Genomic DNA, 12,322 nt, shown 5'->3' with positions numbered 1-12,322 from the left:
ATATATATATATATATATATATATATATATATATACATATTACACTATAAATATTCATAATGGCTCACTTTAGGGTGATTGTAAATGAATCCTTATGCATTTATGTGAGGAACATGATTTGAAAGTGATTTTGTGATGAAATAGTTACAACTTAAAGTCACAAATGAGAAGCAGTAGTTAATGTAGAAGACACTTCTTTGTTTTTAGTCTCAGAAGATATGGTTTACTTCTAAAGCTATTTTTTTTAATTCTTCTACAGTAACTGGGTGAATTTTATTTTTGTTTAAAACCATATCATACTTTCTTAAATTCTTTCAGGGAATCGAAGATTACAATGGTGACATGGATTTCAAAATAGCTGGCACTAATAAGGGAATAACTGCATTACAGGTATTTTAAAACCTATTTTGTTTCACTTGTATAATACTTAAATAATGTCATGAAGTAATATTTGTATCATTTTTTGGCTTTTCCATCTTAGGCTGATATTAAATTACCCGGAATACCAATAAAAATTGTAATGGAGGCCATTCAACAAGCCTCAGGTAAGCTAACCCAGTGTGCCTGATTCTCTTTCCATCATTGTTCATTTGTTCATGGCAACTATAATTCCCATTAAACTTATTATTAAAAATGGGCTTGTTTATAAAATACCACTTTAGAAAATGAAATTTCACGTAACAACCTTTATGAGAGACCAGAGAAAATTCAATTTTTATAGGATTGATGGAGAAGGGGGATTATAAGTAGACTTGTAAAGGTAATTAGGATATGAAGAGCTTTGTTTATTAAGTTAAAGAATTTGGGTTTTACTCTGGAAAAACTAAGAATGCTGCTATATCTGATCTCATTTATTTTATATACAGTTGACCTTTGAACAATGTGCTCAAACTGCATGGGTCCACTTATATGTGGATTTATTTTTTTTTAAGTTTACAGCAAAGGCATTTATTTTCTACTGCCCATCCCAGTCTCCATCCAACCAACTAAAGGCATCTCACACAAAGGTCATGCCTGCTATACTCTTGACTATCCTGAGAGGCCTTCTGAAGCCATCAGCAGCCCCCCAGGGGGCCCATAATTGTGCTGGGCTAAAGATCACCCAATGTGCTGAGAGGGTGGTCCTGTCAAGCACCCAGGGCTGGCTGGCAGAAGCCTCAGATGAAGGAGGAACATGCCCAGAGGGCAGGACAACACTGCATAGGAGTCCCTGCACAAAGTCTTCAGTGCTTGTGGGGTTGGGGAGGGACCCACTCCCCACCATGGCACCTTGGCCTCAAGGAACCCCTGGAGACCAGTGTACTCACAAGTGGCCACAGGTGTCAGGTGAATGGCCATGGGACTGTGGTACATGCCCAGGCAGATAAGGCAGCTATACTTTGTCTCCACACAACTGTTGCTACCTGCAGGCCACCCAGAGGTTGCCACTACTGAGCCTAGGCAATCAGGCTATGAAGCTCTGCCATTCTACAGGGAGCCCCCATCCTAGCTAAGCTACCTGACATGCCTGTGTACAAATATTTTTCAGTAAACATACAGTATTGTAAATGTATTTTCTGTTCCTTATGGTTTTCTTTTTTTTTTTAATTTTTTTAATGTTTTTTATTTATTTAGAGGGAGGGGGGCAGAGAGAGCAAGAGAGAATCCCAAGCAGTCTCCATGCTGTCAGCATAGAGCCCAACCTGGGGCTTGAACTCATGGACCATGATGAGATCATGACCTGAGCCAAAATCAAGAGTCGGATGCTCAACTGACACCCAGGCACCCATCCTATGGTTTTCTTAATGACATTTCCTTTTCTCTAGCTTACTTCTTTGTAAAAATACAGTGTATAATATATATAACATACAAAATGTATTACTTAACTTTTTTGTTATGGATAAGGCTTCCAGGCAACATAGGTTATTAGTAGTTAAGTTTTGGAGAATCAAAAGTTAGACACGAATTTTCTAAGCAGGGGTAGGTGTCCCTAGTCTCTAGTTGTTCAAGGTCAACTGTAATTATAATTTTTATCATGTTTTTATCTCTTGTAGTGGCAAAGAAGGAGATCTTACAGATTATGAACAAAACTATTTCAAAACCTCGAGCATCTAGAAAAGAAAATGGACCTGTTGTAGGTAATGCATTAAAATTATTTATTCCATGATAAGGTAAACATTAATATATAAAAGTATGTTATTACTTTTAAATTTCCTTTAACTCCATACATAAAACAGAAATATTATAAATACTTCCATAGTGAAAATGCTTTAAATTTGGGGAGATATTTTTAGACATTAGAACTTTCAAAAACTTTAGTCAAATAACTATTTTTCTATTTTACATGAAATATTTTTACTTGTGTCTAAGTCAAAAAAAAATCTTGACTGATCAAGACATGTTTTATATTTATATACATATTTGAGTTATTTATAATTTTGTCTGTACTACATTTCAGAAACTATTCAGGTTCCATTATCAAAACGGGCAAAATTTGTTGGACCAGGTGGATATCACTTAAAAAAGCTTCAGGCTGAAACAGGTGAGAGTTGTATGAAGTTTGGGGGCTTTAATGCTAGGCCATGTAAGGGTCCATTTCATCTCTATTGTGATGCTCCAAAAATATGTTTAAGAAAAGAACAAGAGAAAAGAATGTAACATTGACATGTCTTTACGTTTTCTGTATGCCTCTTAATAAATCAGCATTCATCCTTAACTGTATTCAAGAAGGATCACCTAGAATTCATCAGTTTCTTTGCAGCATTTTAAAATTGAACATTTAGAAAAATGTTTAGTTTTCAACTTTAGAGGATTTTGCTGTAATCTTCTGTTTTTCACTTAGTCTTATTTAAGCTATTTTATTTAAAGAGTATGTATACAAAGTTTGTATACAAAGAGTTTGTATATAAAGAGTTTGTATACAAAGAAATAGTATACTTTGTTTTTTCTGGAAACAATCTAAGTTACCTAGTACTTACCAGCTTTGAAGTTATTGAGGGAAAATGAGAAGCAGAGTTGCCTTAACCAGCTTTTTAGTTGATAAACTGACATAATTTCATCCCTTACCCGTCTGTTCATCACTCTAAAGGGTAAGAGAAAGAAGAAAAAGTGAGGAAAACATTATAGTATAGTTTCTACTCATAATTAAGAGAGCAAAGCCAAACCTTCCAAAATTAGAACTTATATATGCTTTCTCCTGCCAAACTGTAGGCTCCAAGGGCACAGGGACACTGACTCACTGTTGTTTCCTTCGGGCTTAGCACAATGTCTGATACATAGCAGGTGTGCAATATGTATTTATTGGTGAATGAATCCTATCATTCCTAAAGCAGTGACTAAATATAACACAACCCTGCCCAGCTATTTACAGGTCAATGCCTTGCTGTCACATCTACTTTTTTTTTTAAGCTTATTTATTTATTTTGAGAAAGAGGGAGAGAGAATCCCAAGCAGGTTCTGTGATGTCAGCACAAAGTCCAGTGTGGGGCCCCAACTCACAAACCATGAGATCATGACCTAAGCCAGAACCAAGAGTCAGACACTCAACTGACTGACCACCCAGGCACCCCTCACATGAGCAAGTTAACTTTAATATGTTAAATTATCTTTTTAAAAGGAGTAACTATTAGTCAGGTGGATGAAGAAACATTTTCTGTATTTGCACCAACACCCAGTGCTATGCATGAAGCAAGAGACTTCATTACTGAAATCTGCAGAGATGATGTAAGTATAGATCTTATAATACTTTTTTCTTTTCTGTTGCTGTTTATTAATTTTTTGACTTATTTTGCACTTACAGCAAGAGCACCAACTAGAATTTGGAGCAGTGTATACTGCCACAATAACTGAAATCAGGTAATGCTTTTCTGGTTTTTATAAGATTTCTAAGTGCACATTAACTTCACATTTGCATTATGTACTTTGAAAGTATAAGGTATTTAGATTTTATGTCAATTACCATAGAATCATTAATTATTTTTAAGGTATATTTTATTTTCTATACTAGTTTGTTTTCAATAAGATGATTTTGCGATTGTACTAATAGATTCTTACATCTGAATTGTTTTCTTAAACCAAATTTCCCACCATTTAAATCTTCTAATAGTAAACAGGCCCAGAAAAGACCTAGACCTTTTTCTTTCTTCTTTTTCTGGTAGTTTCTTGTTAGTTTGTTGTAAAGATAGTATTACTTAATGCCTAAGGAGCGCATTTTTTAAAATGTCAGCTTCAACATCAGCTGAAAAGATTGATTTTCAGAATGAGAAAATCCACTATCTAAGAAGAAAAAAAAACTATATCAGATGTAGCCTGAATGTTCAAAGTGATATGAAATGAATAATAAAGAATAAAAACCAAAGGAGGGGCACCTGAGTGGCTCAGTCAGTTAAGTGTCTGTCTCTTGATTTCAGGCCATGATCTTAGGGTTATAGGTTCAAGCCCCTGTGTTGCCAGCAAGGAGCCTGCCTGGGATTCTCTCTCCCTCTCTTTCTCAAAATAAATAAATAAATATTTAAAAGTAAAATAAAATATTTAATGTCATTTCAAAATGTTTTGGGAAATACTATGAAAAGAAATACAGAAAAATATACAGTCTAAAAGCTTGTCCTTTTTATCTTTTCTCTGTACTTTGATTCACAAGTATTTAAATATGGGTTGTATGTTCAATTGAAAATATAAGTTAGAGAATCCTACTTTTTATTGTGTGTGTGTGTTTACTTTGTTCCCATATGAATACATAATCAGTTTGATTATCAGTACATACACAGATATTACTATTTTAACTAGCCTTATTTCCTTTTCAGAGACACTGGAGTAATGGTTAAACTATATCCAAATATGACTGCAGTACTGCTTCATAACACACAACTTGATCAACGAAAGGTAAAAAAAAATAAATAACTTAATTATTTTTAAAACTGCCTTAAAGGGGCGCCTGGGTGGCTCAGTTGGTTAAGCGTCCGACTTCGGCTCAGGTCATGATCTCACAGTTCATGAGTTCAAGCGCCGCGTTGGGCTCTGTGCTGACAGCTCAGAGCCTGGAGCCTGTTTCAGAATCTGTGTCTCCCTCTCTCTCTCTGACCTTCCCCCATTCATGCTCTGTCTCTCTCTGTCTCAAAAATAAATAAACGTTAAAAAAAATTTTTAAAAAATATAAAACTGCCTTAAAATAATCATAGTGAAATTACCTGGGTTGATGAGGATTGTGTACTTTCTCCAATACTAGCCTAAATAAAGAAAACTAAAAATGACAAAAGGTTCTTAATACTCTTTAACACAGATGTTTATATTTGTTCTTTCATGATGGAATAGAAACATTCTTGAGTATTACATCTAGAGTTAACACGTGGCAGTTAACTACAAATATCTAGTTGTAGCCCTGTCTTGACACTTTTCTTGGCCAGCCAAGCATGGCAGGATAAAGCTAAAAATACTATGGGGGGGCACAGAATAGGAGTATTTGGTTTACCAAACCTTGAAATATAAAGCTATACAGAATAAAACAGTGTATTACTGACCCAGAAATAGACAATTTATGCAACAGAAAATAGAGACCAGAAGTCATCCAGGTATATGCATGAGAACATAATACATTCTAAAAGTTGCATTTTCAGTCTGTGAAGAAACAAAGATTATTCAATAATTCATATTGGAGTAGCTGGTTTGAAATCTACTCTTTTTTTTTTTTTTTTTAATGTATATTTTTGAAAGAGAGAGTGTGTGAGCAGGGGAGGAGCAGTGAGAGAGGGAGACACAGAATCTGAAGCAGACTCCAGGTTCTGAGCTGTCAGCACAGAGCCTGATGCAGGCCTCAGAATTGTGAACCGTGAGATCATGACCTGAGCCGAAGTCAGACACTTAACGGACTGACCACCCAGGTGCCCCTGATGTCTACTTTTTTTAATACCAAAATCCCATCCGCTTTGAGGAGCTGTTAAAAACAAAAAAACATTTTAAGGTGATGAGGGAAGAAAAAGAAAATCTGGGCATGGGAGAGTGGGGTTGAGGAATGACACTAGAAGAAAATTGGGATATTTTAATAATATTGGGACTGGGGAAATAGTTTTCAGCATGATATCAAAGCCAAAAATGTAAATAAATTGATTAAATTTGACCTTTTTTTTTTTTTTTTTTTTTTTTTAAGTATATGGCAGAAGGGTGCCTGGGTGGCTCAGTTAAGCCTCCAACTTCAGCTCAGGTCATGATCTCACTGTGTGTTCGAGTCCCGTGTCAGGCTCTGTGCCAATAATGCAGGACCTGCTTCAGATCCTCTGCCTCCCTCTCTCTTTGCCCTTGCCCTGCTCACACTCACACTCTCTGTCGCAAAAACAAACATTAAGGGGAAAAAAGTATGTAGCAAAATTAAGCTGAAAGGCAAGTAGCAACTTAGGGGAAAAAATGTATATAACATGAGAGAGGTTTCATATACAAAGGGATTATATGGATCAGTAAGAAAGAGCAATAGCAATTGTTTTAAATGCAAATAAAACTAAGTTACTATTTTTCAGCTTTCAGATAGTTGAAAATTCCCAGTGTGGGTAAATATATGGTAAAACAAATGGACATTCTCATATACTTCAGATACTGTTGACAGGATTGGGGCAAACATTTTGGAGAGTGTTTGGTAAATGTGTATGAGTACCTTTGGCCCTAGAAGTTCAACATTAGGACTTTGTTTTGAGAGGATAATTTGAGTAAATGAATACACAATTGTTGAAATAATAATTACCTACAGAAAGGTTGAAAAACTTGTACACTGAACACCCATATACCTTACACCTAGATTCAGTAATTATTAACATTTGCAACACCAGAATTGAAAACATTAAATGACCATCTTTAGGATATCAAACAAATTACATAATTGAATACTCTATTGTTTCATACATTGATATAAAAAGATGTCCTTGGGGCGCCTGGGTGGCTCAGTCAGTTAAGCGTCCGACTTCAGCTCAGGTCACGATCTCGCGGTCCGTGAGGTCGAGCCCCGCGTCGGGCTCTGGGCTGATGGCTCAGAGCCTGGAGCCTGCTTCCGATTCTGTGTCTCCCTCTATCTCTGACCCTCCCCCATTCATGCTCTGTCTCTCTCTGTCTCAAAAATAAATTAAAAAAATTAAAAAAAAAAAAAAAAAGATGTCCTCAACCCTCAACAAGTACAAAAAGATCAAGATCATACCATGCATATTTTCACACCACAATGCTATGAAACTCAAAATCAACCACAAGAAAAAATTTGGAAAGGTAACAAATACTTGGAGACTAAAGAACATCCTACTAAAGAATGAATGAGCTAACCAAGAAGTTAAAGAGGAAATTAAAAAGTACATGGAAGCCAATGAAAATGATAACACTACAACCCAAAACCTCTGGGACACAGCAAAGGCAGTCATAAGACGAAAGTATATAGCAATCCAGGCCTTCCTAAAGAAGGAAGAAAGGTCTCAGATACACTACCTAACCTTACACCTTAAAGAGCTGGAAAAAGAACAGTAAATAAAACCCCAAACCAGCAGAAGGCAGGAAATAATAAAGATTAGAGCAGAAATTAATGCTATTGAAACCAAAAAAACAGATCAATGAAACCAGAAGCTGGTTCCTTAAAAGAATTAACAAAATTGATAAACTCCTAGCCTGTTTGATCAAAAAGAAAAAGGAAAGGACCCAAATAAATAAAATGAAGAATGAAAAAAGAGAGATCACAACCAACACAGAAATAAAAACAATAATAAGAGAATATTATGAGCAATTATATGCCAATAAAATGGGCAATCTGGAAGAAATTGACAAATTCCTAGAAACATACACTACCAAAACTGAAACAGGAATAGAAAATTTGAACAGACCCATAACCAGTAAAGAAATTGAATTAGTAATAAAAATCCCAAAAAACAAGAGTCCAGGGCCAGATAGCTCTCCAGGGGAATTCTACCAAACATTTAAGTTAAGAGTCAACACCTCTTCTCTTAAAGCTGTTCCAAAAAGTAGAAATGGAAGGAAAACTTCCAAATTCTTTCTATGAAGCCAGCATTACCTTGATTTCAAAACCAAACAAAGACCCCCACTACAAAAGAAAACTATAGACCAATTTCCCTGGTGAACATGGATGCAGAAATCCTCAACAAGATATTAGCCAACCAGATCCAACAATACATTAAAAAAAATTATACACCACGACCAAGTGGAGTTTATACCTGGGATGCAGGGCTGGTTCAGTATCCGCCAATCAATCAGTATGATTCATCACATCAATAAAAAAAAGGACAAGAACCATATGATCCTCTCAATAGATGCAGAGAAAGCATTTGACAAAATACAGCATCCTTTCGTGATAAAAACCTTCAAGAAAGTAGGGATAGAAGGAGCCTACCTCAAGATCATAAAAGCCATATACAAAAGACAAATGCTAATATCATCCTCAATGGGGAAAAACTGAGATCTTTCCCACTAAGGTCAGGAACAAAACAGGGATGTCCATTCTCACCACTGTAAAAAGATGTCCTCAACATATTATTGAATGAAAAATTAACATACTATAAGACAAGCTCAGTAAGGTCCATTTTTACAAATGTAATACACACTAAGTAGACATTTGAATACTTGTATTAGCAGTAGTGATCTAAAAGTATAGAGGTCTTCAGTAATTTTTGCTATTATCTGAATACTTATGTATTAAGTCTTTATCAACAGATTTTATAATCAAAAAAACAATAAAGCTGTTTCTACTTAAAAAATGTGTACTACTATGGATATTAGGAAATTATATACAACAACTAATAGATTAACATGTTCTCTTTCAGATTAAACATCCTACTGCCTTAGGATTAGAAGTTGGCCAAGAAATTCAGGTACTTGTATTCAACTTTTTACCCTTAATGTTGTAAATTATATCCGAAGTTTGAATTTTTTTAAGTAAGCTGAAAGAATCAAAACAACATCTGTGATTTACATTATTTATATGCTGTGCTTTTTAAACTTTAGGTTTGCTCTTAAATAGACTCACTAAAGATTTAAGATGCAATTCTTTCCCCTAGCTTATAGTTTAGTTAGAACAGTAGTCCCCTTTAGAGCTTTTAAAAATACATGAGGTCAATGATGACTGTGCAGTGATTTGCAAACAGGACAGGAGAACCCTGAAAATGTAGTAACTCTGTTGAGGGCCTCGAATGTCATATTTGAGGAGTTGAGACTTTAATTGCTTCTACACTGCTTAAGGCTAAAAGTTTTTAAGTTTGATGAAAGCCATGTTGTTTGACCTTTTCTATAGTCTTTTATGAGTGGATAAAGGAAGTCATTGCCAGTCTGGTGTGGTGTGGTTTGGTTTTGTTTCTTTTGTTTTATTGTTCTTCCATACCACATTCCAGCTACACCTATCATCCATGACCCGGGTAACTAAGGTTTCTAGTTTATTCCCAATCTGTAGTCCCATTGTTCAGGTAGCCTCTGGAGAAGAATAAAAACTAAGATACATCTGTATAAGATTGTTTTTTTAACATCAGAAGGGACTTTAAAACTGCCACAATTCTCCCTGACTTGTGTTGTCTAAGGTCAAGCCAAATAATCTCCAGTGTGATAGTCCTTTTTGAGAAATAGTGTAAATGACCCAAGCATAATCCTATATAGTTTGTAGCACCATTAGGCTCAGAAATCCCTTATCTAGAATCATTGACCATGGCTTTCACTGTTCTTCCAGTGTAGAGACCTGGAAGGCACAGATGAATCTAACAGAAGATTATAATTGGACAACTAAATGCTGGTCTCTTCTTTTTTTATAATCACTGTTTAACCAAATTATATTTATTAGCATATACCTCTACTTAGCACTGAGCTATGCTTTCAGCAGACAAGTAAAAACATTAATCAGTGTTTTATTTGCACTATGTAAATTTAAATATCTTCTAATTTGGATGTCAATCACTGTACTATAACTTTCAAAGTAAATTTGTTTCTTTAATATAGGTGAAATACTTTGGACGTGATCCAGCTGATGGAAGAATGAGGCTCTCTCGTAAAGTGCTACAGTCTCCAGCTACAACTGTTGTCAAAACTCTAAATGACAGAAGTAGTATTGTAATGGGAGAATCTGTTTCACAGTCATCATCTAATTCTTCCCAGTGATTTGGTTGTTTTAAAGAGAATTCTAGAATGATATTCTGTAGAGCAAAATTTCAGTAGTGTCTTCTAATGTATAGATTTATATATAGTATAAATATATTCTAATGATTTGTATTAAAATGCTCATTTTATGTGGTCTATTTTTTTATTTTAAGAGTTACTTCTATTCTTATTTTTATTTGTTATAAATGAATAAATATTAAAACTAAACCATTTATATACATCTTTAAAAAGATTGCCCTTCAGTTCCTATAATTTCAAAATAGCTTAAAACCTTAGAAATAATAGGTAACATTTGCTACTGTAATGGATCTCTTCCTACATATCTTCTTTTCCTTCTTTGTATATAGTTGTGACAGTTTACCCTTGGTCATGTAATAGCTCACCTCTGCACAAGTGCTGTACTTGCCTACAACTTTCACAGACTGGGACTTGCCGTATTCAAAGCCATTTTCTTTAGTACAGTTACCAGATACAATAAGGAGTTGAAGAAGCTAATTTGATCTGTTTTTTTAATGATACACCATCTTTCAATTTGGTCATAAAACCATAAATGTAGTGGAATAAGTATTATAAATGGGATCCTAACTAGAATGAGGGAGTACATTTTTCAAATTTAGCAAATATATTTAGAATATTTAGAAAATATAGGAAAATCATTTACTCATCAAAAGGATCTAGGTCATTTTTTGTGTATGTTGCTCACATATGTATGTTCCTGGTATAAAGGATGGAAAGACCTTGATTTTCAGTTAATGCTTGAAACAGTCCTATATAAAGGCTGTTGACATAATTATTAGTAATAGCTATAAAATGTTCATTTCCATGATTTCATTTATCACATAATCCACAAAAAAGTGAATAGCTGATGGAAGCCATAATTTAGAATATGCAATCCTTTTATAACTCTGATAAAATGTTTGTATATTCATGACTCATACATGGTTTATAAAATATTGAAAATTTAGTCAAATATTTTTTAAATGTATTTAAGTCCATAAATACTGATTATACAATATTATATACTAAATAATATATAATTATGGTAGGCACATTTTCTGAAATACTTAAGATTAATTGAAAATGACGTTAAATATAAACTATATGCTTTGTACATTTGATTTTTCTCTAATAGTGACCAAAATCTTTCATTTCTCACTTTGCCTTCTAAGACATAAACTTTAATGGTAGAATTTCAAAATAGTAATTTATATTTTTCTTAAATTTCTATTTTTCAGAGGGACTCCCAACTACTACTACTACTAGGAGAAAAATGAAGCTAGTTCTTAAAACTCTGGTTCCATAAAGTTACAATACAGCCCACTAACAAATCTCCAAAAAGATCTCATTTCCACTTAAACCAAGAGCTTACACTTTATGTCTGAACTTTTATTTTTGTCTTCAAATATTGATAGTTTTCTCTATTTTCCATGAAGTACTTCTAAAAGTGCATTTAGTTGGTTGCAGTTGGTTGAGGATCCGACTTTGGCTGAGGTCATGATCTCATGGTTTATGGGTTCGAGCCTGGCATCCAGCTCTCTGCTGACAGCTCGGAGCCTGGAGCCTGCTTCACATTCTGTGTCTCCCTCCCTCTCTGCCCCTCCTCCACTTGGCACTCATTATCATTCTCTCTCTCTCTCAAAAATAAATAAAAATAAACATTAAAAAAATGGAAAGGTTGAAAAATATTTTAAAAAATGAAAGTGCATATAATTATATGCTAAAAACGCTGTAAGAACTAAAATTGAAGTGCCCATCTTTGGTAGTTCGTGCACTATAGGTACATACAGACTTTTTCCTTCATATTCTTAGTTACTGTGATAACCCCTTGCCCATAAATTACAGTTTGTATACAATCATTTTTTTCTTCTCATAGAGTATCTTACACTTCCAGATTTAAGATAGTAGTATAAATATATCTTTCTTAGCTCATTATGCCAAGCATAGTAATCATTCATTTATTCAATACTTACTCTGTTCCAAACACTACTAATGTATCAGTATCAAAACAGATGAATCAGTAAACATTTACAGATGTATCAGTAAACAAAACAGATGAAGTTCCAATGCTCGTTCTAATGGATGGAAGCCAACAGTAAAGAAGTATATAGCATAACAGCTAGTAGGTTCTTTAAAGAAAAAGAACTGGGTAAAGGGATAAAGTGATTAAGAAAAAGTACTATTTTATAGCACAAAAACAGACACCTAGATCAATGGAGCAGAATAGAGAACC

At 34.4% G+C, this 12,322-nt stretch overlaps 1 protein-coding gene across 1 annotated transcript in view; it reads left to right on the top strand.

Annotated features, from left to right (window-relative positions):
• Nucleotides 1–10,227, top strand: part of PNPT1 (polyribonucleotide nucleotidyltransferase 1) — a 47,952-nt gene extending 37,725 nt beyond the window's left edge. The window contains exons 20-28 of the mRNA XM_015074200.3: nt 319–390; nt 482–545; nt 2,034–2,117; nt 2,438–2,521; nt 3,596–3,702; nt 3,779–3,834; nt 4,782–4,860; nt 8,775–8,822; nt 9,934–10,227. Coding sequence (XP_014929686.2) covers nt 319–390; nt 482–545; nt 2,034–2,117; nt 2,438–2,521; nt 3,596–3,702; nt 3,779–3,834; nt 4,782–4,860; nt 8,775–8,822; nt 9,934–10,092 — 753 coding nt within the window. The 3' untranslated portion in view covers nt 10,093–10,227. The remainder of the gene's footprint in view (nt 1–318; nt 391–481; nt 546–2,033; nt 2,118–2,437; nt 2,522–3,595; nt 3,703–3,778; nt 3,835–4,781; nt 4,861–8,774; nt 8,823–9,933) is intronic.
• The last annotated feature ends 2,095 nt before the right edge of the window (nt 10,228–12,322 follow it).

The sequence above is a fragment of the Acinonyx jubatus genome, chromosome A3 (assembly GCF_027475565.1).
Source record: "Acinonyx jubatus isolate Ajub_Pintada_27869175 chromosome A3, VMU_Ajub_asm_v1.0, whole genome shotgun sequence".
NCBI lineage: Eukaryota > Metazoa > Chordata > Mammalia > Carnivora > Felidae > Acinonyx > Acinonyx jubatus.
The sequence above is the reverse complement of the archived record's forward strand: the minus strand, read 5'-3'. Positions and strand labels throughout refer to the sequence as shown.